The sequence below is a fragment of the Amphibalanus amphitrite genome, unplaced genomic scaffold (assembly GCF_019059575.1).
Source record: "Amphibalanus amphitrite isolate SeventyFive unplaced genomic scaffold, NRLGWU_Aamphi_draft 000125F_arrow, whole genome shotgun sequence".
NCBI classification, from domain to species: Eukaryota; Metazoa; Arthropoda; class Thecostraca; order Balanomorpha; family Balanidae; genus Amphibalanus; species Amphibalanus amphitrite.
This window is the reverse complement of record NW_024881620.1, coordinates 900,541-926,341: the sequence shown is the minus strand read 5'-3', so window position 1 is coordinate 926,341 and position 25,801 is coordinate 900,541. Positions and strand designations below refer to the sequence as shown.

The 25,801-nt window shown below is 48.8% G+C and overlaps 3 protein-coding genes across 3 annotated transcripts; 1 reads left to right on the top strand and 2 right to left on the bottom strand.

Annotated features, from left to right (window-relative positions):
- Positions 1-898: 898 nt before the first annotated feature.
- Positions 899-4,582, bottom strand: LOC122381715 (cell division cycle protein 23 homolog). The gene is made up of 5 exons (XM_043366203.1): positions 4,396-4,582; positions 3,913-4,110; positions 2,722-3,381; positions 1,899-2,436; positions 899-1,457 (listed from the first exon to the last, which is right to left on the bottom strand). The coding sequence occupies exons 2-5, from the start codon at positions 4,075-4,077 to the stop codon at positions 1,030-1,032; spliced, it is 1,791 nt and encodes a 596-aa protein (XP_043222138.1). The 5' UTR covers positions 4,078-4,110; positions 4,396-4,582; the 3' UTR covers positions 899-1,029.
- A 431-nt stretch (positions 4,583-5,013) lies between these two features.
- LOC122381683 (ras-related protein Ral-a-like) lies at positions 5,014-14,284 on the top strand. The gene is made up of 6 exons (XM_043366154.1): positions 5,014-5,441; positions 6,231-6,344; positions 6,738-6,859; positions 10,691-10,777; positions 12,897-13,071; positions 13,414-14,284. The coding sequence occupies exons 2-6, from the start codon at positions 6,237-6,239 to the stop codon at positions 13,528-13,530; spliced, it is 609 nt and encodes a 202-aa protein (XP_043222089.1). The 5' UTR covers positions 5,014-5,441; positions 6,231-6,236; the 3' UTR covers positions 13,531-14,284.
- Positions 14,285-14,550: 266 nt separating this feature from the next.
- On the bottom strand, positions 14,551-24,749 carry LOC122381682 (serine/threonine-protein kinase 25-like). The gene is made up of 8 exons (XM_043366153.1): positions 24,658-24,749; positions 19,854-19,982; positions 19,138-19,303; positions 18,639-18,796; positions 18,283-18,468; positions 16,665-16,819; positions 16,161-16,314; positions 14,551-15,844 (listed from the first exon to the last, which is right to left on the bottom strand). The coding sequence occupies exons 2-8, from the start codon at positions 19,962-19,964 to the stop codon at positions 15,629-15,631; spliced, it is 1,146 nt and encodes a 381-aa protein (XP_043222088.1). The 5' UTR covers positions 19,965-19,982; positions 24,658-24,749; the 3' UTR covers positions 14,551-15,628.
- Positions 24,750-25,801: the final 1,052 nt, after the last annotated feature.

Here is a 25,801-nt window from a genome sequence, read left to right as displayed (position 1 = left end):
AGTTCCGAGCTACGCTTTGCTGGCTCCACAGGAATAAACTGAGTGCATCACCCAGGAGTAACCCGGGGGCGGTACCGTACATGCCACAGCTTCCAGAATGATAAACGGGGTGGACACTGGACACCAGCCGATGTATCTTACTCAGCCGGCTTTGTGCTGCGCTCTTTGTATCTTATTCGGCCGGCTTTGTGTCAAGCTCTTTTTAACGCCCATATCTTTCCGAGCTGTATAAATGAGTGTTAAAATGGATCAGACACCTTGGATGCCGCCAGGCGCATTATGCATACTTTTGTTCCCATTTAGGTGAGGGTACATACCGGCTGATGACAGTTGACCTGGACGTGACCGGTGACCGTCCAAATTCATTCATCAGTCAACACACTGACAAAAGTGCAATGGAAGAGGGATTGGCGCCATTCTGATTCACAGAATGCAGCACATGAATGCTGAATGACTGGCACACGATCAACCGCAGCTACTGGGAAATTACATTACGTAATATTGCTGCTCGGTTACGGCCGAGTCCCCAATGGGTGCCGATTCGCCAATCAGGTGCAAGGGTCAATTAAGGTCACACCGGCAAGAGCCGAGAGTCCAAGAAGCGCCAACAAAGAACTTCCATATAAAACGAAACAAAAAGCGTGCGGATTTACGGCCACCGTAGCCCCAAGTAACGCTACAAGACTCGGTAAGGTAGACGTTCTCAGTACGTGCCGTCGCACGACCACAGAGTAAATTACGTCCCTGCTTGTCAGAAAAATGTCGTCTCCGCTTGTACTCTGTGCGGACCGAGGGCAAAAGATGTCGTGGTATCACAATAATATAACGATTTATCGTTGGTCAGTCTGTTTCAAAGCTTGCCTCGTTCCAAGCATGACCTCTAGGGCAAAACGACAGCTTATGTACGAAATATCCTAACATATATTTCTCGGAGAAAGCGCGTCACCTTGTCAGGACGCTCATTGTCAAGTCACGGAACGTGTCACTTTCTGGTCACATCCCCCCCCCCCCCCATCAGCACCATTTAGATCACGGACTGAACAGTAGCCTATAGGGCGGTAGGGGTGACATACCGAGCGGCGTCTCGCTGGGCCCGGCCGTCGCCGCCGTTCCCGCGGCCGTGGCCGTCGCGGAGGTCGCACCGGTCGCTCCGGCTGCCTCCCCGCCCCTCGCGGCCGCCTCCTCTGCCCGCCGCTGGGCCACCTCACGCAGTATGGCCTTGCCCTCCTCGCGGGTCTCGGGGAACTCGGTACACCGCGCCGCATGGTGAGCCGTCTCGTCTAGCTGCCCCCGCAGTAGGAAGTGGTTGGCCATGAAGCGGTAGGCCTGCGCCTGCTCGTCCCGGTCCCAGATGTCCTGGCCCTCTGAGTCGCGGATGTAGTCGGCATAGGCAGCCGCCGCGCGCATCGGCTCGCAGAGACGCTCGAATAGTTTGGCGAGCCGCAGCAGGGCGACACCTGGCGACGAAAGAAGCAGTGAGATCAGTAACGGACGGGGAAGAGTTATAATGTGAGCGAGTTCTGCATGAGGCGGCTGGGGGTTAGAGCGCGGGGTAGAGATTTGGGTATAGCTAGCATATCGGAGTGGGCATTGGTGTGGGTGCGGGTGAAAGGGTAATGATAAATTGGTATGAAATAACAACTGCTTTGCTAGCCATAACATTGGCAAGTACAGAAGCGAATTGATACTTAGACCAGTCCGAGAAAAGCTCAGTTTTAAAATTCACATTACGTTAATTACTACGCAGCGCTTTGAGAGTGAAATAACTCGTCCGAAAGGCTCTGTGTTCATGGTCTTCAAGGACCACCTACACAACTGAAAGATTGATAAGTGCGACATCTCTCTATTACTGCCTAAACCTCTATCATTCCCATATCACAGCTGCTTTCCCGCCTCACCTTCGATGTCGCCGATGCTGTGCGCCTTCCAGTAGCAGCGTTTGGCCTCCTGCAGTTTATCCAGCTTCTCATACGACTCTCCCATGGCCATCAGCATTCGGCTGTCGTTGGGCCGCAGCTGGTGCGCCTGCTTGTAGTAGTACTGACAATAGAGCGGCATCTTCAGGATCTCGTACATCTGACCGAGGCCATACCAGGCCCGGTAGTCGAGACGGTTCACGTCGATCGCCTGCCGGTAGCACTGGATCGCCGCGTTTGTGTTCTTCAGCTCGAGGTACTCGTGGCCGAGCAGCGTCCAGGCAGAGAGATAGTTGGCGTTCAGCCGCAGCGCCCGCTGGAAGTACAGGATGGCCTTCTCGTGGTGGTTCTTGAGGCTGTAGTAGTTGCCGATGACGCAGCACGTCTCGACACTGTACTTGTTGATGTTGGAGAGGTTGTGCGCCAGGCTGCACAGCTCCACCTGCATGCCCTTGACGTAGAGCAGGTTGCTGTAGGAATCCATGTTCTCCAGTCGGCACGGGTCCTCCTTCAGCAGATTCTGAGGATCAGCGAAACAAGATTTGACGACATCGACGTTCAAACTTCTTAAAAAGCGTCTGAGAATTACTTTACCTGGAGCGAGCCTAATAATATTTCGATAATTCTGATGAAACAGATATCTTATTTCTACAACGATTGTGTTAAGTCTGTCAGGCCAAAGCTACTCAGAGCTGAACAGTAACTACCCCTCATCCGACACTACCTGCCCGCCCAACTCGACATCGCCCTTCGTACTACCTGCCACCGTTCCCAGGCTACCGCCACCGCCGTCACTATCACCCACCTGGAAGAGCTCGATGGCCTGGTCGACCTCTCGCATGTTCTGATATCCGATGGCGATCTGCGCACTGAGGTAGGAGGACCGCTGCAGCCCGGCCTCCTGAAACGCCCGGTAGATGGCCAGTGCCTCCGAGTTCAGCTGCAGGTCCAGAAACACCTGCGCGAAGAACAGCTGGCACATCCAGTTGTCAGGCAGCTGGAGGCGCGCCAGCATCTCCCGGTCGGTGACGAGCGCGGCCAGCTCGAGCCACGCCTGCCAGAGTAGCGGCTGCCGGCGCACGGCGTCGGTCAGCGCGCGCACGGCCGGCGCGCGCAGCTCCAGCCGCCGCAGCACCACGCCGTACAGGTAGCTGATGAAGCCGTCTCCGTCTCCACCGGCCGGCGACTCGCAGAGCGGCTGGAGCTCGGCGCGCAGCTCGGTGAGTTCCACACACTTGGTGCGCGGCGCCGGCGCCAACGGCTCGGGCGCGTCCTCGGCCCGGCGCCGCTCGGCCGCCAGGTACCGCGAGTACAGGTGCAGGAAGCGTCCGCGGCCGCCGGTGCAGTGGCGGCTCTGGTGGGCGGCCCGGTCCAGCTCGCCCAGGGTGAGGTAGTCGTGTGCCAGCTCCACAGTCTCCAGTTCGGCGGCCTCCGCCGGCTCTGGCGGGGGAGCCGCTCCGACCGGCTGCGGGAACAGCGTCGTCAGAGGAATACCACACTGAGTGCATACAGGAAGGAGAGTGATGGCAATAAAAGGGGAACGTGATTCAAGACAGCTCAAATGGCAATTGCATTGGAGGACACCACATGGAACAGACAAGCATGAGAAAGCACATACATTCTATTCTAGCCTGACTTCATTCTGTTTTCCAGCTATTAGCCTTCCTGACCAAAACCAAATTCTGTATATGATTTTGGTATTTGCACCTACTGCTAACTGGCAGTGTCGGCTCAAACACTGTTGGTACGGCACTGTAGTCTCATTAAGAAGAGCATTTAATAAAGCATCATATCATTTTCAGAGAAATAAGAAAGGCATGAAAGCAAGAAAAACAACCAGGTGGCATTAGATCAATATCAACGCAACAATAAACATAACGCTAATGATTAATTACATAATAAATTGCCAAGAAGCATTAACTTGTTTAAGAATAGCCCTCCTGATAAGTTAAAATTGTACAAATAAATTATTAAGAAGCCATCAGTGACTACACACCTCTTGTGGGTCTTCATTGACATCTTGTAGTGCCATCAGCATCTCCCCACACCATTTGCTGCAGTGCCGAAGGTAACGTTGCCTACAGAGGGTCCGAATAGTCTGCAGGTCCTTCTTCATCGCTGACAGGTTCAGTTCCATACCAAGAGCTGCCTTGGTCGCCATGGTTATGTCTAAGGATTTTGGTTTAGCAAAGACCTACAAAAAAAAGAGTAAAAAGAGTAAGTTATTCAGAAGGAAAATGGTCTGGGGAGCTGAGATCTCGCTATGACAGTCGGGAAAGGTTTGGTCAATCATTGACATTAGCACATGCTATTTTTGGCACACATGTCAAAAATGACAATTCTGCTATTGTTGGCCACGAGGTAGCCGATTTCACTGATTTCCCCTGACTGATCATGATGATTTGATCGCAACAACCAACCCTACCATTCATAATAACCAGGAGACAGCAAACGCAAATATAATAATATTTTCACCTACCTTTTCCCTTTCCGTCGCAGCCCACCCACAATTACTCTATATTTTCATTATAACGACTCTATATTCGACCTTCAACACAAATAAGCAAATTAGAATTGGCGCTTCCATTTCCCACTAACAAATCACTTGAAAAACGTGTTCAATAACGGATAATGGATGACGTTGACTGATACTCTACCGAGAAACTATTGGACTAAATTTGGCAACTATTGCGAGCGCAGGCTACTTGAACTAGTTTTGAACATAATGTGCGCCGTTTTTGAAACTTGAGTGGTGTTTTAAGGGTCAGTTCAGACAGGGCTTTATGACGTCGTCACTTTCATTTCACTTCACAAAATCCTGAACAATCACTATAATCCCTCATACAGCAAAATAGTCTTTTACAATATTCTGTCTTATCTCTTCGCACCAAGGAGAAGAAAACTTAGGCTTTAACGTGGAAGAAGAACAATGGCATCAAGAGAAAAATATCAGGGATGAGATCTTTTTCTAAAAGCCATCAAGTAATTATAGTACTTTGGTGAAATAGTTGACATCATGATGTGTTTGAATCTGTGGAAATAATATGCATTTTCATCTATATTGCAAGAACGAATGAAGCAACTCAAATTTATATGGGCATGGCATAATTTCATTAAATTGAAAGTGACCATAAAAATAGCTGATCTAGCTGCTTACGATGCACTGAACTCTTAAATGTTACGATGCTTATCTCTTTCTACGGCGAATAATGAAACGAATGCACTTTTCGGTTCGACCCGCTGCGCTCTTGGATGCTTCAATACTCATCCGTTCGACCACTCCTAGCAGTGTGAACCCAGCATTAGTTGTCATAGCTCCTTTCTGTTCCGTTGTGTGATTCAGAAGAGGGTGTTGGCGGAGTTTTGAGATTGGGTTGGGACTTTCTTAGATAAAGTTGCTACAAAAATAAATATTCGTGGCTTAGGGGTAGCGATAATTTAATCCTTCATCTGCACTGCTTTATTAGTGAGATTCTTTGGACTTCTTTCCCTGCCATCACATTCTGATTCAGTCGTCCTGATTCGGTAAGTAAGCACCTATAAGACGAGTTTGAGTAATTAATCAAATAGGGTACAATACGTTACAATTCATCTTGCATAATAACTGTCAATTTGAGCACTGCCATTTTCCTAATTTTTCTATATGAAGGTACGTGCTATAAGTTTTGTTACATTATTGTTATTTGGTAAATGGAGCTATCCGCACATCACATCAGTCATCAACATTTTAATTTGTGTATGTAACTTTGAATGATAATGTCAAGTAGATGTTTGGCCCAAAAGCCTGTGATGTCATTGAAGCGTGCTGTCTATCTGTAATCTGCATGGAACTTGGAAGGCTTAGGTCAAGGCACTCAGGTTATGTTGATGACATGCCATCAGTCATTTGCCAGCAGTCAAGTGCGGTCTGCCAGGGGTCAGAGTCATGGCCATTGACCATGGGCCGTGATGTCAGTCATTGCCATGGGCCATGGCTCCATTGAGGGAGTTTCTTATTTGTATGCATGGTGAAAAAGCTGCTGAAAATAAACCACGTTTTGACCAAATAGTCCAAATGTATACCTACCTACCTACCTACCTTAGTCTTGTAGTCAACTTCTTCAGCATATTCAACATTTCAAGTTATTTTTTCAGTATCACCCTGAAATAATTTTCAGCTTGAAATGTATACCTAATTTTAATTAGGTCCCTCCTGAGTCCTGGCTGAAATATATCTTTCCCTGGTTCTGGATTATTTTCAAGCCAACTTTCTGGTTATTGATGCATGTCATGGGGATAAGTGATGCAAAACAAAAGATGGATGTTTGTTTTCAGGCCAAAATGAGTGGCAAGAAGGGCGTAACTCAGCCTGCATTACACAAGGTTATTATGGTCGGCAGTGGTGGAGTGGGAAAATCAGCACTGACCCTACAGTTCATGTATGATGAGGTATGTTTGATTCAGCAGCTAGCTGTAAGTTCTGTGTGTTCTGTTATAAGGTTCAAAATCCAGCACTGCTATGAATATATTAGGAATAATGGAATAAAAATTAAAAGGAATAAAATTGAAAAACGAAAAATGTCACAAGCATTTTCAAAAGTTGTTTATATTATGAAAAATGGATTTCTCATGTTCGATTTCAGCTTTTTAGTATTGCTACATGCTAAATGTCATATTTTTAATGTTTGTCCACACTGATGTTCTGAGTTCTCAGACTAAAAGCTGTATTCTACTATGTGGGCATATTTCAATGTGCTTTGTAGACCATGCCACTTCTAACGCTGTTTTGTGCTCACCAATCCGTTGACCACTGAACCACCAACACCACTGCTTGTTTGCCAGTTCGTGGAAGACTATGAGCCAACCAAGGCTGACTCGTACCGTAAGAAGGTGGTGCTGGATGGTGAGGAAGTGCAGATAGACATCCTGGACACAGCGGGACAGGAGGACTACGCTGCCATCAGGTGAGCCAGAGTGTGTAGCGAAAGGAGTCAAAAGCAGAGATGACCAAAGGGCAGCTTCCTTATTACTCTGAAACCTGTGTCATTGAGTCAGATATTGTGTGATAGAGGCAGGGAGAGGGCTTGTACAATGTACAGTGTATACATCTGATAAAATATTTAATGTAGACCTTCCTTGCCTTGCTTACCATTCTTTGTTCTGCTCGGATGTTTATTCTGGTATATGGGTACCCGTCAAAATTCGTGGAGATTTGGGTCGATATTTGTCCCACAACTGATTTCCTAGAAATCATTACCTTTTCATAAACCATGCACCCTAGGCTGTTCACAGTTGAAATTGTTCAAAAAATGCCATTGCGCATGCGCGTAAAATGGTCCGTGACCCAGAAAACAAAAAAAATATTCTGGGTCACGCATTATCAAACCAGATACGTTCACTCGCCTCATGCGCGATATAACCCCGTTATCGGCAATGACCTTCTCCTCACGTAGGCGGAAAGACTTGTATGTCTAGATGATGTAGGTGGGCAGAATTTATCTTCTGGGTCACGATTTTTTTCCTGGGTCACGCTAAAATTCGTGACCCAGAAGAAAAAAATGCGTGACCCAGGGGAATGGTTTTTACAGTTTTCCGAATATGGCAAGTTTGTTATCGAATACTAATCTCCAAGTACATCTTATCTGGAGTACCTGAGCACGCAGCAACACGACGCTATGATTCTTTTCGACACTTACCAGTCACAAGCCACAAGGGCGTGTGACCCAGAATAAAGAAATCTTATGGCACGCAGGAGATGATTTCCCCTGGGTTCGCCCAGCCCAACTGACAGTTTTCAGTTTCCGCCCCCGCTCTCTGCGCCTTCGCGGGATAGGACCATATGCAAGTCTGCAGACCCTGCTTACCCGGTCCGTAATGTTTTGAATGAGGAGCTAAGTACCGTGACCCAGAAAAAAACGTGACCCAGAAAAAAGTTTGCCAAAAACCGTGGGACAGACGTTTTTGCGTTGTGCAGTCTTGCTAAATTGTATAACCAAAAAATAAGAACCATGAAGAGAAATTTCAATGTATTTGCTATTCACAACGCTCCCTCGCGCTCAATTATCTCTAAAAATAACTACACAGCAGCTCTGTAGATTTTTTTCGCAGGTTGTGGGACAAGCTAAAATACATAGGCACACAAAAGCATGGTTTTGGAAAGATGTCCATTTTTTTTTTGCCACTTTGCTGTTGCCTTTTCAATGATTTTTTTTTCTTCAATCAAATGTCCAAATCTCGCGTACGGACCCGTGTTACGCTGAAATAAGCTCATTTATTGACGTGAGGCATTATTGAAATCGTGGGACAGCATATCTCCACGAATTTTGACGGACACCCATATATTCTGTTTGGTTTTCACATCCTGCTGCACCCAATTCAGCTCTGGAATGTTAAGTTTCACTCCTCTAACCCTGGCCTCCACCTGCCTCCTTGCTCTCCCGAGTCCCGCCCATCGCCCCTCCGTCCGCCTTTGTCCGCGGTGCCTGCCCCTGAGCAGCGGTATCTAAATCTACAAATCCCAGCCAGCCGGCGCCGCTCAGCCGAATTTCCAGTGAAGCTCTGTTACCGATCTGCTCCAGGCATCGGGAGTCATTAGGACGGCTGCCTGACCTATGTCGTCTGCCTGTGTGTTGTTTTTGGCTATCCTCCACCCGGCAGTGGGGGTTTCGGCTTCATGCCGTCTGAGTCGGTTTCATTGGCGTAGCATTCGATGATGAAAACAAGGAAAGCTCTGAGAGTGATGTCCGCTTATTTGTATATTTGCGGGTTGGTTTGTTGGTTTGTTTGCATGCCTAGTGTGGCGCAAAGATGCTATCTCACGTCAGCTGCTCGCAATCGGACTGTTTTTTTTTTTTTTTTTTTTGTTGGCTGAGCTATGGCTGACTATCAGCTCACAAATAGCTGAGCGGCGATGAGATCACAAATCACATGACCGAGAGCGCAGATGAGATCGGTGGACCACAAATAACTTCTTTAAAGTCGGTGCTCGGTACCCGTTCGCGGGCCATGCACGTGAAAGAGGTCGTTGATGTTAAGTCGAAACAGCGACTGAAAACGGTGCAGTGACTACGAGTCACTTGACTGACAAATCACATGACTGAGACGAGGATTACGTTGCGTTTAAGCTACGTGACTGAAACAGCGTTCGGGCTGAGAATCACGTGACAGGGAGTAGTGATCAGGCTGTGAATCACGTGACGGAGAGCAATTTTCAGGCTGGATCACGTGACTGATTCTGACAAAGATTCCGTGAATCACGGTATGAGAATGGCGATCAGACAGCGAACGAATCTGGCAGCAAAGCCATCTTGAGGCAATGGAGCAGAGATGCAGCTTTTCTACCGACCCACACCGTTGTCAGTGGGCCTAAAGGCCACCTCAGGACAGATTATCTGAGAAGGTATGCATATGCATGCTGTGTGGTACCGTGTCAAAGTAACTTTTCGGTATTGATTGTCCTTCACTAGTTCGCCTCAGTTTTTGGTGTGCGTACACGCTCCTCACCTACGCTTCCATACCTAATCGGTGAAAACTTACGTAATGCCTGTAGTATATCATTACCTTATTGCATCTACTATTTATCATGTGACTGAAGATGAGCTGTGCCCGCGAGCAGTTTAACTGATCGTTGATGAATCTGTCAGCTCACAACTACCGACAGTGTTTAGACTGGAAGCTACCAGCCGACGTCCCTGTTTAGACACGCGCCGGTCATGCGCCGTGACAAAACTACCGTCTGTATTTGATACTGACCAAATCACGGCTGTACCTAATCTAAACCACCAGTTATATCTCGTTCCGACTGCTCTCTGTGGATTGCGCGACTGCGTGGGGTCACCCACGAAGGCTCTCTTATCGCCGCCAATCGGCGATACGTTGGTCGGATATCTGGGCTCCTGATACGGACCTCGGTACGGCCGGTGCGATCGGGCCGCCCGCCCTGGCCTCGGCTGACCGCAGCTCGGTCATGCATCACCAATATTCCGTCCAACAATTGAGCCGATCGCGACACGCGGACCGGCGATGGCGACATCCGGCGCTGCTGCTGACGGCACCGCCCGCCCTGGGTCCTAAACGGTGCCGTCACCTTACCCGCCGCTAACTCGAGAACATTGCAGTGAGCTGCATTGCAACATTACGTGAACGAACGACGGGAGTTTGGGGTTACGTCAGAGCCCTGGGACGATCTGTAACGTCGAGCATCGTTGGGGTCATTAGTCGTGGGATAGTTTTGGAGCTACGAGTGTTTCAAACGGTACATTACTATGACGGGTGTTTGGAACGTACGACGCCTAATTTACGCTATAATTGTAGCTCACAGTGGACATCTGACCTCAGTTCAAGAAATATTTGGTCGAAATTTTACAAGAAGCCAAGAGATCTTATATCATGTAGAGGTCAGAGGCCCGATGGTGCACCGGAGCTTCAGACGATGCATGCTTAGATACACTGGAGTAATAAAGCACATGAGTGGGAACGTACTGACGTTTCGGATATCTGATGTCCACCATCGGTTCCAAAGAACGTGCACCTCTTTTGGCCATTATTACCCTGTCCCCCAACTGGATTATCATTTGAAAAGCCTGTTTCACTTCCGGCGGCGTTCGCCAGCCCGTTAGACGGGAGGGTAGGGGAGGGGTATGATTGTGTTCCCAACCTCGCCAGTAATTCGTCCACAGCACTGCTTTGAGTCAGTGTTTGTGCAGCGCTAGTCTGAGTGCGTGTGGACGGTATAGCTCAAGACCCGTGTGTTTAAATGGAGTTGTTAGCTAATCGTACCGTTTTGTCGTTTCCAGGGACAATTACTTCCGGAGTGGCGAGGGCTTCCTCTGCGTCTTCTCTATAACGGAGGACGAGAGCTTCCAGGCTACGCAGGAGTTCAGGTACGTGCCTAACGCCTGCTGCGTACTGATTGCTGCCTTCTGACTTTTCCATTCCACGGAGGGGTTCAAGGACGTACAGCCCACCGCTAAAGTAATGTGTGGTTTTACCAATCTCAACGGATGGCTTTGACCGACGATTTTTAAATGCGGACTGATTGAAAAGAAGACGTCAATAGATAAAGTTGTAGCTGAAAGGGTGAAATTACATGTAAGCTACATTTAAAGTCTCGTTGCAGTCTGGCTAATCGTTCCTAGGCTTCAGAAGCAGAACATACCCATGACTGAAACCACACATTACTTCTGCTGTGGACTGTACCTACTGCCTACTGCAGCCTACCATCCTCTCCCTATTGTTTTTTATTCTGGCCACCGCGAAGTTCAGGTATGCATCTACTTCCGGGCTTAATTTTGTTCATAACGTGTAGCCAGGTACCGTTTCGTGCATTGTGGACACCTTGCATAACACGAAATATGTCAGCAACGCCGACGTTGAAATCTCATGCAGACTGAATGCCTAGCGTTGAAGAGTAAAAGGTAAATGTGCAGCGTTTGGTTTAGAAAGAGTATTGTGAAACTGTTTTATAAGTGTTAGTTTTCAAAAATTGGCATTTGATATGCAATGCATTGGCTTCGTCAAATGCATTGCCCTTCACCCATTTTATTGTAAATTGCATAATTTCTATCGTCCGATCTCGGCCCATCCGGTCTGGCACGGCCGCTGAATGCTGCGGTATCCGGCTCACAGCTGATCCATGCACCGTGACCGGGAAAATCGGCCGCCGTAGAGACGCCGTGGAAGACAGCAGAGCGCAGGCTCCTTCCCGAGTTGGACAGTTTCCGGGTGCCTATGTGCGGCTCAAGGGCAGGCTGGCCGCTGTTGTGCACTGTGCAGCTCGCTCTGTTACGTCACTGTGAGCTGGTGCTGCTCTGTGAGCCGCTGTGGTGACGCGGCGGCTCCGGCGGGCGGTGCCGAACTGACTCAGAGCTTCTGGGAACTGGCGGCCGACAGAACGGGAAAGTAGCCCGACGCTGCCGTTTGTTGTCCGATACTGGTGGCTCATCGATCCCCCGGCCGGCAACGCAATCTTTAAGAAAGTCCCGGGTTTTTGCTATCTGTTTATGTCCTAATGGTGTACATCTTGCGATTCTATTTCTCATTTGTTATTCGTTCAATCCAAAGTCACACGCTGGACGCTTTCCTGTCCGTTTACTGAATGTTTCGTGCACTTGTGCCACGGTTTCTAATTATCTTTTCTATCCATTGTTTTCTTGTTACATCACCCATTTTTTACACAAGCTTTATGCGTCGTCTAGCAAATGCTGCTTATTATGGGTATCTAGCTCAATTCGAGTGGCTTCCTGTCAGACATAGGGTATTTATAGAATTTCTACGCTAATGCATATTTCGTTCTGCGTTCCGGTCTTCCCACTTCATGCCAAACACCTCATGTATGACGCCGCTGATCTGGCATAATTATTCAGTTATGGTGATCATATTACCGCCTGAAGTGCACTTTCACTTGTCACATTCATTTGTCGCGCCCTGCCCTTGTTTTTTGTCTGAGGGATTCATCGTTTTGTTTCACAGGTGGAGAAGTCTTAAGTTATCACACATTTTTTTAATGAAATGAACTCCGCATTATTTAGCTGACCAAAGCCCGAACTTGAATGGAATCCCACAGCCCAGCTACCTGTTTAGAGGCCGCCTTTTACACGCTCGATACCAGCTTCGGGCCAGCCCAGGATCCCGCGTGTCGCCGTTTTACAATGGAGACGCGCCTACCCGTATTAGCATATGAGGCGGTGCGGGACGAATACGTTAGCCCGGGTGATGCCGCCCTCCAGTTGTAGGTGCGGCTTCATAACGGCTGTTTCTCGGCACGAGCATCCGTGTATTTGTAATTCCCATGTATTAACTGCACACAATGCCATCCTCAAGTCTCAACACAAGGAATCCAAATATACCTGTACCTTATACAATGCATCCAATGTTGTGCTCTGGTTAGTGACGTGACTGCCACACTGGCTACTGTATTCCTACCGGCCTCCTGTGGTGCAGACCACTAATAGCCGCTGTGTCGCCCCTCTATAACCATTCTACCGGCCGGTGACCGCACAGGGAGCAGATTTTACGTGTCAAAGACGACGAGACCATCCCTCTGCTACTGGTCGGTAACAAGTGTGACCTGGAGGAGCGGCGGCGCGTGGCACACGCGGAAGCCGGCGCTCGCGCCTCCCAGTGGGGCGTACCCTATGTGGAGACCTCGGCAAAGACTCGCCACAACGTGGACAAGGTGAGTACCGAGAGGAAGGTCACTTGTAGGAAATTTATAGAGGACATGTTAATCACTAAGCTCTTTTAAACAGCAGGACTTAGACCCGATGAATTATTTCTAATCGAATTGGCATCGTCGGTTCACATGGAACACGGCCCAAAATCAAAGATCACTTACTCGATCTATGCCACTGAGTAAATGATTTTGAGACTAGGGTCCAACACCCGCAACACTCCACTGAGACAAGCTGCAGATAAACACATGACTGTCTGCGTGCTCTCAAATAACGTACCGTGCTGTCTTTGTTTGGGATTGTGCTGTCTCGTGATTCTCGAGATGTCTAACGCCGCCTTTTTGCAGTGTTTCTTCGACCTGATGCGGAAGATATCGGCAAGAAAGGCGGAACTGACACGGGGTAACCACGAAGAGGTCAAGGAGCCCACCAAGTGCTGGAAGTGCAAGTGCCAGCTGTTGTAGTGGCGGACGCGCACGGGGTATGACGTCAGAATGTGACGTGAGGTGACGTCAGAGTCGGACGGGACCGCCGTGCGGCGGCCGGCGGCGCTTCTGCCCGCCGTGTGGCCGGTCTGTGGCGGCGGCACGGGTCGGATGCCCGGAGTCTATCGGCGCCCGCCGGCGGCTGAGACGGTGTCGGGTGTCACCCGCTCGGTGACACGGCGCCGATCCGACAGCCGCAGGAGGGTGTCAACATGCGGGCGCTCCGCGTGTGTGCGTGTCTGTGTGCGTCTGAGACCCTCCGGGGTCGGTGCGGCCCGCCAGCCGCCGTCGGCCGTACCGCCAGCCTGCTCACCACTCAGTGGGCCTACGAACCGCGCGGCGCATGGCTAGTATGGATTATTTTTCGTACGGGACTGGTTTTCCGATGGTCGGCCGCCCGCTCGAAGGCAGCACTCCGCTGCCTGGCCGGGACGGACGGACGACACAGCACTATTTTGTATTCGTTAGTTCGGCTTCGTGTGGGTCGCCTGTCCGAGCCGCCTTTTGATAATTTAGCCGTAGACACTGTGGTTAAGTGTGTTGCACGTGCGCGTACGCTTGTAACTGAGACGGGGCGCCCCCGGCAATGTACCGCTTGGAGCCGTTTGTACTGAAGAGACCGCCTGCTGTGCGCTATGTGCATGTTGTTGCCGACTCGCTTGTTCTTCTGATTGTGCTATTCCGAACATACCTAGTGTGATGACGGAGCATCCAATATACATACACTGTCACACACTGGCATTCGTGGCGTGGTATGGAGAATGACTATATTCCGTGTACCGTCTCGTCGGAATTCCGTGACTAACTCACGAACAATGATTTGTTGTTTTGAACGAAAACCCTTCAACAAAACCACTGAACTTGTTGGCTTGGACGGAAGTGATTGACAAAATTGGTTATTTTAAGTCTGGCTTTCATCACGTTTCTATGAGCGTTATTATTGTGAAGTCAATCAGCCCAGTTAGGAATGGATCTACAGCAGCGGCAGTCAGAACAGCATTGAACAGTGAACGTTTATTGACATCTCAGCAATGGCTGTGCACTGCACAGTGAGCGACGTTTGCACGTCGAAAAGCTCCTGCTGACTTTAATGCGTAACAATGCAGAAAGCGCCGGACAATGGCCCATTTACATACAATCATACCTCGCATCGGGTACCAACCTCCGTGATATAATCTGGATAGTCACGACTGTAAAATCAACAGATGCTTGTCATCGAATTCGGACAAACTGAGCACAAAACCGTGTGTGGCGGGTGGCTCATGACCCACCCTAAGCGGCTAAGCGCTATGGTCACCAGTATGGGACTAATCAAAAGTCCAAAGTTGGGCAAAGCAGTAGACGCCATTCGTGCTGCTCGGTTTCAACCGTAAACTTGTGCTACAAGACACCGAGTAATCACAGACCAACCCTTCCTCGTGCATCTTTGTATGGAAGGGAGAAGCCCAGTACATAGTACACATTCACAACACCTCTGCCGAAGCACAAGTGCTAGCCGCTGACGCCTGAACGCAACAGCACAACGCGGCGAGGGAACAATAGCAATAGCTGAATACATCGAATTAAAAGCGGACTAGTTTATGATCAAGCATGCCACGATCTCATCAGGATCAATCAATATTCCTTATCATGACCACGCTAAGGAAAGCAAATGTTATGTGGTATGAATATTCGATGCACAAGTTATCAAGGCATCAACTAAGGATAGAGAACTCAACAACTTGGCCATTGGCGTCCTGCTAGCTACATTTGTCGGTGCCAGACGGCCTGACAGGCTTCGGCCTCTTGTCACCGTAAGGCCGTGCTATTGAACTCAGCCATATGCACTGGTCCCGGCTCATTTTCACTCAGTAGCGTTACCTTACATCCAAAGGCTCATTCTCAAGAATGACTGCGCACTCCGCAGTCCCGCGGGGGAGGCTAGACCTGAGGTCCACCATGGCTGCAAACTCGGATACCGTGCTCACCGTACGCTGTGCTTCCCGGGCAAGACAGCACTGTCAGGAGTCCAGACGGTGCTGTGATCAGCCACCGAGAGACCAACACCAACAGCTTCAAGCACCAACAGCTGCGTCGCTCACCGCACCAGCCGCTGGAAGCTGGCGCGCAGCTGCTGCTGACTGGCGGAGGGCACCAGCTTCTGTAGCAGCCGCTGCACCAACCGGTCCGACACTCCGGCTGACTCGCGCTCGGCCTGCTCGAAGGCGGTGCGAAGTTCCTCGACCTCGTCCCCGCGGCCGGAGAAGGAGGTGCGTCCCGGCGGCGGCAGGCGGCTCCGGTGGCGACGCTGCAGCTGGGAACGGAGAGAGAGCGGTGTGAGGGGTCACAGAGAGGTCCCTGGGGCCGGCGAGAGGGGCCTTGAGGGTTAGAGAGAGCCCTGAGGGCGGTGAGAGGGGCGCGGCAGGTTTGGGAAAGATCCATCAGCCACTGACACGTGGACAGGTGAACCGGTAGACTCCGACATAAAAGGGGCTGTCAAAAATCGTCATCAATAAAAGAGACGATTACGGCGTCTCATCAGTCATTATCGCGATCCTACCGACCGGAGAAGTGCTTTGCTATGCTATTTAGACAAGTTTGTTCACTTGCACGCTACTGGCAGCACTAACCTCAGCCAGCAGCGGATAGATGGCGCTCTGCAGCACCTGGCTGCGGGTGTGCTCCCTGGGCGGCGGCGGAGGCGGAGCGGGGCGGTGGGGCGCCGGTCCGACCACCGTGTGACACCACGGCTCGTCCAGGTCCAGGTCAATCGACAGCTCGTCCCTGAAACAGGTCATTGGACATCAAATGACTGACCTGACTGATGTCATTGAATGAATGTTTGTGTTGGACAGAGTCAGGTCGCGAGGGTACAGCTTCCCGGGAAAATAAAACTTTGGTCTGGCATCACCAATCAATGCCTCGTTACCCCCCCCCCCCCCCCCAAGTCTCTCCAACTCAGATAAGCACATAAGTCGAACGCTGACTTTCGTCTGAGCCGCACTGACATTTAATTATGTGTATTAATTAGCTGCGGTTCGTCTCAGCTCTGACTTGTAGCGCCGTGACTCATTCTGACTCTGACCCACTCTGATTGGCCGACTCACAGACTCTCTAACCCACTCGGCACTCACTCTGACTGGCCGATGGACTGGGTGTCGGCCTCGCTGTCGGAGTCGGGCGCCGTCTGTTTCCACTGTCTGTACCGATCCACCAGTTCTGTCAGACACACCGTCCGCCGAGCCTTCTTGATGAACGGGTGGCGGAGCAGCTCAGAAGCCGACGGGCGCTGGGAACACACGATACAAGATATTGTCACTGGTCGAGCACAAACAACATAGAATCTAATAAAATTTGGTTTGGAAAGCATCTCTGAAAGTCTGAATGTTATGCTGTATGCATGTTTAATGAAATGATGTAGAAATATTCGTGTTTTCTGATTTTGGCCGACCCCTGCAGCCCCTGATAGCTTTTTGTTTGTTCATCTGTTGATTATTTATTTTTTTATCTATTTATTTATTTATTTATTTGCTTGTTTGTTTTGTAATCTATCTAGGTTCCTTTTGGTGTTTTGAGACCAATGCAGGGCATTGTAATAAAATGACAAAGCAGTGACATTGAGCTGAGTCGACCGTCGGTTGGTGCTCCGCGGCTGAGCCCGTTGCCTGACTCCTGAGACGGGTCACCCAGCCACGCTGGGTCATCCAGAAGCAGTGGGATGCGCTTCTATCAAACCGGACTTTCACCATGGTTGCCGGTCAGGATGACATTGATCCCGTAAGCCGAAACAGGGATATGTGACAACGGAAGGGAATGGATTAATCCTGAGCCCGCGTGGATTAGTCCCGAGTTCTAGGTACAGCCCTCTGCAAACTGCGTGGTAGGTATTCTTTTTTCCACAAAACCGAGAATAACGCGGATACTATGCTATCGGTCACTCCGAAATCGTAACAGCAAAACGTGCGAGACTCCGCACCTTAGATTGGCATTACCATCGTACTCCTTTTCCATGCAATTTGGCAACAAAATCCAAAAGTTTATATTTGCCCCGAAAACAAACTTTTGCATTTTGTTGCCACACAAGGCATATAGTTTGTTTAGTGATAGACCCAATCGAAGGAGTGGAGCATGGTGCCTCTACTTGCAGTGAGTTCCGACCGACTGATAACATGATCTTTGAGTTATTACCGGTTTTGTCGAAAAAAGAATACCTACCACGCAGTCTGCTGAGGGCTGTACATACGCTCCGAGTTTTTGCTTTCAAATATTTCCACCACCAAATAGCATACAAAGATATATTTTCCAATCGAACGGCAAGCTTCTACTCCCCTTTATAACTCGTGTTATGCCAACATTCTTTTTTTTCTCTCTCTCTCTCCCTTCCGAATGCTACGCGTTAGTGCGGCGATCTGGATTTAATGTCTTGCGGCACAGCATCGTTCAGGCGTTCTATAGTGCTGCCATCTATCGACAGTAATGTCGCTCAGTTACGCAGGGCGGGGTACCTAAGTACTCACTCTGCGTCGCTGAACTAGGATTGTTGATTTTTTTTTTGCACGTAAAACGGCAGTAACAAGATCTTTTCTTTATTATGACGAATCAGGGTATGAAATAACAATCAACTATGGATATCTAGGTCTGCTATAATTGACATAACATTACAGCACAAATTACAGTTTTGGATACATAACACCCGCACCGTGAAAATAAAGGCCAAGCATCACATCCCTAGCAGGCTGATAATTAACTCACGTGTTCGGGGTCCTTATTGAGGCACGCCTCGACGAACTCCTTGAAGGGCCTGGTGAAGTCGCCCTGCAGCTGCGGCGCCGGGCTCTTGGGGATCAGGAAGAGCGCCCGCATCGGGTGGAGGTCGGAGAAGGGTGGCTCGCCGTTGGCCAGCTCGATGGCTGTGATCCCTAGCGACCAGATATCCGCCTGTGAGAACGTAAGCGCCGTCAAAATTTACCAGGCCTTTGGAATATGGAATGTGGCTATTTTCACCTATACGCGTACCTCGCAAATGTCATATGTGTACCTATACAGTACAGAGCGTTCTACATGACAATATTCTCTGTATCCTTCGAACCACTACATTCTATGCCCACCTTGGAGTCGTAGGCGGCCTGCTGGATGACCTCGGGCGCCATCCAGAAGGGGGTGCCCACGAAGGTGTGCCGCTTCACGGTATCGCTGCTCAGCTGACCAGCCACGCCGAAATCGGCCAGCTTCACGTCGCCCGACTCCGACAGCAGGATGTTGGCCGCTGGGGAGGAAAGATTCGTGGCACAGAACGAAGCTTAACAAAATCCGCCATCTATGAAATCCGATGTCACATCATACCGCCATACAAAATGGGCGTAAATACAGGTTAAAGCATGAAGCCATTATTTTAGACAATAGGTTGAATAAATTGCTCGCAGAAAATATTAGTTAGCATTGGAATGATTTAGCAGTTAAAATTAAATAATTTAAATTATTTACTGTACTTGCAGCAGTTGAGACTCGACATAACCGCCCACACAGTAACCAACCCGCTACGACTGACCGGCTACGGCTGAAAAATATAATGGCAACCAAAACCTACATAAACTACACAGTACACACCTTTAATATCTCGGTGAAGTATCCGTTCCGAGTCGAGGTATTCCAGCCCCTTGATGACCTCTCTCAGAATAATGGCGATATACGTTTCTTCCAAAACTCCCGGCTTCATTAGGTCATGGGCAGATCCACCCCCGAGATACTCCATAATGATCCATAGCTTGGTGCCCTGCAGACGAGCATAGATAGGAATTATCTTTATCGCATCTTAGACAGCAGGATAAACGGTCAAGGATGCTCAATATGTTTCTTTTTTTCTGCAAGTCCAGAAGTAGGCCTTTCCTCCTTGTATAGTCGCTTTGTATACCAGGCAAATTAAATGCTTATCGTTATTGGTATATTTGGTATATAGTTATTTGATATTTACCTCTTATTTTGAATAGTTCATTACTCTTGTGCAAACATTATCCATTAATCATGCTATGTATCCTCTGAAAGTGAGATCATAGGCCTGACTAAATATGGAATTTAAAGTTAGCGAAATAACCTGTAAAGTAATCATCGTTTTTTATCTCTTTTGCATCTCACTTATACTCGTGTCGTACAACGGAAACATTATCAATCATATTTATTATTTCAAAAGAATTGTTCAAATTTGAACCTTTGTTATTACTTTCTAGCCACATATACCTGCCCAAAAAAGTCAGGTTTTAATCCCATGTAAGCAAACAGCTCAGTACATATCGCACAATTGAAGTAAGGGCTGTCGCCGGTCTGACCTTCAGGTAGGAACCGAAGTATTTGGTGACGTACGGCGAGTCGCACTGTGACAACACCGTGATCTCCTGCTGGATGTCGTCGATCTCGTCCTCCGCCTCCTCCAGGTCCATGATCTTGATGGCAACAACCTGAGAGATTGGAGGGCCAGCGTCACCTACAGAGTCACTATAACGACGTAAACTAATGGTCACGAATGTCTATGTGTTTCGACAATGTTGTCATATGTCACATAACAAACAAACAAAAACATACGAACGGACAGAATGTCTACTATCCATAACACGAAATCATGAATCATCGCTAAAATGTAAATTTTCCTTACAATAACACATTTTCCCAGTTTTCCTATGCATGCGTCTGATAGGATTTAACTAGCCCTACATGTAAGACGATCGTCTTAAAAAAAATCGTCTAAAATGATGCAAAGAACGTTCGTCGAGAAAACGCACAATAAGAGTGTAGAAACGAGCAGCAACAAGATCCAAAGTATCATTTATCTGAGCTCAATAACCGACATACCTACACCCCATGCGGGTTTTAGTTCAAGTCCCATGGTCATATTGTTTCAACCGCCATGTATGGTGTTATAAGCATCCTTTCGCAACTTATTAATTGACCCTCCAAAAAGTCCAGGAAATAACTTTTATTTTCTCTTGTAATTTGCAACAATGTTCAGAACAAACCAGTCGCATCGATGCCAGGCCAGTTTGGGAAGATAATAACCTATACATCAAACGTTTTCCTATCAAGCATTCTAAAGCTATAATTCGTTTTGCAATATGTATCGTACCTACTAAGTTTACTGTATTCTCCAAGTATTGACTTGTAACGAACGCGGCACTATTGAAAGGCGTCATAACACTGACTTTTATCATGAAGTAACGCCATAAAACAATACAGAAGTTACGTAGGACATGAGCCATTGAGATATGGGTTGTGGTTTAGTGTCCCGATAAAAAGAAACGTTTTGTATAGTGTACCGTGAATATAATATCGATAGTTGCCACTGTCACACATAGGTAGGTATCTATTTTTTTTCAGCGCGGCATCAAATTCGACGTCCTCAGTTGGAAAGACCCCCACTCATGTCTAAACCCCTTTGCTTTTCATACTTATTAGGGTGTGTCGACAGAGGGGTTTTTCTCACAGATTCGCGTTAGACAAAGATATACAGTGGCGCGAGCATGCCAAAACACTAGCCCTGCAGTTGGTTTTGCGTAAAAATGCGATTTGACGAGGCTCGGGCAGGTCGAAGTTACAGCGAAAAAGTCGCAGTCGACGGTGCTGCCACCTACATTGCCAATAACGGGCACTATCATATCGTGATAATTGGGGTAGTTTCAAATGAGAAATGACTTCTATTTTTGTTCAAACTGCTTAAGAAGAAATAAAACAATTCGGAAACATACATTTTTCCCAAATATCGCGTTCCATTTTTTCCTGTTGAGTTGTTTGGAAAGTGGTAAATTTCAAGGTTGACGGCTAAAAAACGAAACAGGAGGAACAGAGCAGGAATCACCAAGACGTGTGCCGCGCCGATGCTGTAGCCTGTAGATAAGGGGTGAGCAACAGAACCAGCATGCCTAACGATTTTAATAAGTGAAGGACTTTTTTCTCTAAATGAAAGACCATTAGCTCAGGCAAGCCTTCTAATATAGGTATCGACAGGGTTGCGGTAAAAGGTACAATCGATGGCACATTACAATTATTCTGAGTTGGGAAACAACACTCTTCAGATACCTACCATCAACAACCTCACTATCTCCTATATGGGAGCTATATCATCTGATTCCAGCGCCTTGAAAACAAACAGGTTATCACCAAAAATCTCTGTATTAGCGCCTACCGACATATGCTGAATGACGCTATTAATACCCCACATTTGTAAAAGGTGATTCGCCTCACAGCCCGCCGGCGTCTGAGGGGTTGAATCAGTTCCCATTCTTTCCATGCAACGCCCATAGGGCTAATGTTAAAATGTCAATCAAAGGGGGCACGGTGCCGCGGTGCCCTCCCCGTTCCGCCGCCTATGAGTTCGGCTTGACAAGGGAACTGCGAGGTGGCAGATAGCGATATTACGTATCTGAACGAGGGTTCCGCACGAGCTCAGATGGCCTTCGGTTACATTTGTCGTTGCGTCTGTGATGATCTCTGAGTCATGTCGCATCGTCCGTTTTGTTATGCCCGGTAGTTCAGCGGTGAGTCGCTGGCAATCTGGCTCACTGATTCAACCCCTCAGACAGGGGCCCGGGAACGATTTTCAAGTGGGGGGGGGGCGAGCCTAAAATACCTGACATGATGCATATGAAACAGTGGCGTAGCTAGGGGTCTAAGGGGATACGTACCCCCCCCCCCATCGGGTTCAAAGGGACCTTCGGGTCCGAGGGGCCCTGCGGCGCCATTTGACCGCTGAAGGTCAAACCGCTGACGCCCCATGGGGCTCGTTAGAGCACCTCATGGGCCCTAAATAGCCACACTAAGATCTCCATAAGGGCCCACGCCGGCTTCTGAGCGCCTCTTGCGCCTTTTCAGGGCACCTCGGTGGTCTCCAAAGGCCCGTTACTGGCCTCTGAGAGTCCTTACCGGCCTATGAGGGGCCAGTTCTAGGGGCATTTCCCGCAGGTGTGATGGTCCCACACTTATTTTTCTGAGGGCCCCATAACGGCAACTGTGGGGCCCTCATCGGCGCCTATGAGGGCCCACACCGGTGTCTGAGGGTTTCACACCCCCAACTCTGAGTGCCTACACCAGTGCCTATTAAAATTAAGCCCTGTATCGGCGGCTCTGAGGACCCAACCAACACCTGTGCATCTGAAGGCCACCCACTGGTGACTTTTGAGGGTCCCACACCGGTGAGTCTGAGGGCCCCACCGGCGTCTGACAGTACCATGCCGGTCTCTAAGGACCCCACAGGACTTCTTCTGGCGGCCTAAGGACCCCTTGCCGGTCACTGAGACCGCCTGCCGGCTTGTAGAGAGTTCGCGTCAGCAGCTCTAAAGCCCCCACACCCGTCTGTAACGGCTCCACACCAGCGTCTATGAGGGCCCACAGCAACGCCTGTAAGGACCCTCATCGGCGCCTCTGAGAGAATCACACTAGCACCTCTGAGCGCCCACACCGGCACCTGCATGACGGCCCCACACCGGTGCCTCTAAAGGCCCCTTACCGGCGGCTCTGAGCGCCCTATGCCGGTGATTCTGAGGGTGCTGCCGATAACCGAAGGCACCACATAAGCCCTTAGTGTCGCTGAGCCTTAATCCCATACCGGCCCTCTAATGTATCCCGTGCATCCCATCCCATACCGAGGGCGCCACGTCAGTGCACTCATTGCCCAACACCCCTCCCTCACACCCGGAGCGGGTAAACTGTGTTATACCTATAGCAACGATTTTATCACCGTTGTACGTTATGCATTTCTCAAAGTTGACTCAAAATGGTCCAGTATAAAACTGGCCTGCCAAGCTTATGGCCAAGGTCAGGCCCAAATCAAAGCGGGATGACAATAGCAGATGTTGTCAAATCGATACTTTATCAGCAGAAACCATTCAGATGGCAAGGAAAATGCCGCGTGTTGATGTTTAGATGTATAAAGGAAACAAGAAGGAAAGAAGTCCGGAAAAGGGAGGAAAGACCTTTTCTCGCTGCCTCAATGTTGAGGGGGCGCCGCCCCCTCGGCTCCCAAGTTGGGGGGGGGGGCAAGCGCCCCCGCTGCCCCCCCCCCCTGTTCCCGGGTCTATGCGGCCTCAGACGCCGGCGGGCTGTGTGGCGAATCGCCTTTTTTTTTACAAATGTCTGGTATTGATAGCGTCATTCAGCATATGTCGGTAGGCGCTAATACAGAGATTTTTGGTAATAACCTGTTTGTTTTCAGGGCGCTGGAATCAGATGATATAGCTCCCATATAGGAGATAGTGAGGTTGTTGATGGTAGGTATCTGAAGAATGTTGTTACCCAACTCAGAATAATTGTAATGTGCCATCGATTGTACCTTTTACCGTAACCCTGTCGATACCTATATTAGAAGGCTTGCCTGAGTTACTAATAGTCTTACATTTAGAGAAAAATATCTATCACTAATCAAAATCGTTAGGTATGCTGGTTCTGTTGCTCACCCCTTATCTACAGCATCGGCGCGGTACACGTCTTGGTGATTCCTGCTTTGTTCCTCCTGTTTCGTTTTTTAGCCGTCAACCTTGAAATTTACCACTTTCCTAACAACTCAACAGGAAAAAATGGAACGCGATATTTGGGAAAATGTATGTTTCCGAGTTGTTTTATTTCTTCTTAAGCAGTTTGAACAAAAATAGAAGTCATTTCTCATTTGAAACTACCCCAATTATCACGATATGATAGTGCCCGTTATTGGCAATGTAGGTGGCAGCACCGTCGACTGCGACTTCTTCGCTGTAACTTTGACCTGCCCGAGCCTCGTCAAATCGCATTTTTACGCAAAACCAACTGCAGTGCTAGTGTTTTGGCATGCTCGCGCCACTTTATATCTTTGTCTAACGCGAATCTGCGACTATCGACACACCCTAAATTACTTATATCGATTGGACTTAAAAGGCAGAAGATAATGGAGATAGTGTCTTGTGCCCGACCGATGAATGCAGCCTTGGTAACAAACAATAGTTCGTTTTCACAGTTCTCGTGACATGGAGATGAGGATTTATTGGTAGATGGTCACAACCCGGCGGAGGGAGAGCAGGGAAGGGACCTGCTGAGGCTCAGATTCCTCTCTTTACCTCGAATTCGTATTAGATGTCTGTAGTTGAGCTCAAATTCAGTAGTTTCCGCACTCACCCGGCCAGTTCGGTTGTCAATGCCTTTAAACACCTCTCCGAACGCCCCCTTGCCGATCTTGCGCTCTCTGGTGAAGATCACTTCAGGGTCGAGATTCTGAAGCGAAAAATGACAGTGGGTGAGTAGGAGATTCGTTTTGACGCGCAGACATTTTGACGGTTCAAATACATACCACAATCTACAATGATGTGCAATGCTTTGGGATGGCCAAATATCTTATCATTTTAAGTAATCCAGATTGCTCGCAGACGACTACACTGAAACAGAAACATGACGTGTGTGAAGGTGTCATATCACCACAGATTAGAGGAAGCGACGCGCATCCTAGAGAAGAAACGCAAGTCATTGAAACTTAATACACATGCAGACCTCGGTACCTGGTCAGAACGATCTCTCTCTCTCTCTCTCTCTCTCTCTCTCTCTCTCTCTCTCTCTCTCTCTCTCTCTCTCTCTCTCTCTCTCTCTCTCTCTCTTCTCTCTCTCTCTTTCTCTTTCTCTCTCTCTCTCTCTCTGTCTCTCTCTGTCTCTCTCTCTCTCTCTCTCTCTGTCTCTCTCTGTCTCCCTCTGTCTCTCTCTCTCTCTCTCTGTCTCTCTCTGTCTCTCTCTCTCTCTCTCTCTCTCTCTCTCTGTCTCTCTCTGTCTCTCTCTGTCTCTCTCTGTCTCTCTCTGTCTCTCTCTCTGTCTCTCTCTCTGTCTCTCTCTCTCTCTCTCTCTCTTTCTTTCTCTCTCTCTCTCTCTCTCTCTCTCTCTCTCTCTCTCTCTCTCTCTATGTATCTCACACTTTCTCTCTCTCTCTCTCTTTCTCATTCCGTCTCTTACCTCCTTTTCCTCTGATTCGACGGCGGAAGGCGACATTTTGCGGAACCGTTTGGAGAGGGACCACATCTAGTTGCTGTGTGAGGCCGCAAGGACCGCCCTGGTTCCGGTGTAATGTTCAGGACCTGGGGTTCGCGACTTGCAAACGCACCACACTATTGTATAATCCTGGGCCCACTAGGGCATCCAGGCAGCTCCACATATGAACGGAACGTCACTTCAGGCTGCACTTCACTACAGGACCGATTTGTCTAGAACGCTCGGCGTTCGCCCATCTGGGGCTGTTGTCAGACGATTTTGCTCCGTCTCAGGTTAACGAAATTCACTG

Coding starts and splice junctions, on each gene's coding strand:
- LOC122381682 (XM_043366153.1), bottom strand. CDS start 19,964: ATGGACCTGGAGGAGGCGGAGGACGAGATCGACGACATCCAGCAGGAG. Junction 19,304..19,853: donor ACTTCGGTTCCTACCTGAAG/GTCAGACCGGCG, acceptor GCTCGTCTGCAG/GGCACCAAGCTATGGATCAT. Junction 18,797..19,137: donor ACTTCACCGAGATATTAAAG/GTGTGTACTGTG, acceptor TTTCCTCCCCAG/CGGCCAACATCCTGCTGTCG.
- LOC122381683 (XM_043366154.1), top strand. CDS start 6,237: ATGAGTGGCAAGAAGGGCGTAACTCAGCCTGCATTACACAAGGTTATT. Junction 10,778..12,896: donor CAGGCTACGCAGGAGTTCAG/GTACGTGCCTAA, acceptor GTGACCGCACAG/GGAGCAGATTTTACGTGTCA. Junction 13,072..13,413: donor CTCGCCACAACGTGGACAAG/GTGAGTACCGAG, acceptor GCCTTTTTGCAG/TGTTTCTTCGACCTGATGCG.
- LOC122381715 (XM_043366203.1), bottom strand. CDS start 4,077: ATGGCGACCAAGGCAGCTCTTGGTATGGAACTGAACCTGTCAGCGATG. Junction 2,437..2,721: donor AGGCCATCGAGCTCTTCCAG/GTGGGTGATAGT, acceptor GCTGATCCTCAG/AATCTGCTGAAGGAGGACCC. Junction 1,458..1,898: donor CAGCATCGGCGACATCGAAG/GTGAGGCGGGAA, acceptor TTTCGTCGCCAG/GTGTCGCCCTGCTGCGGCTC.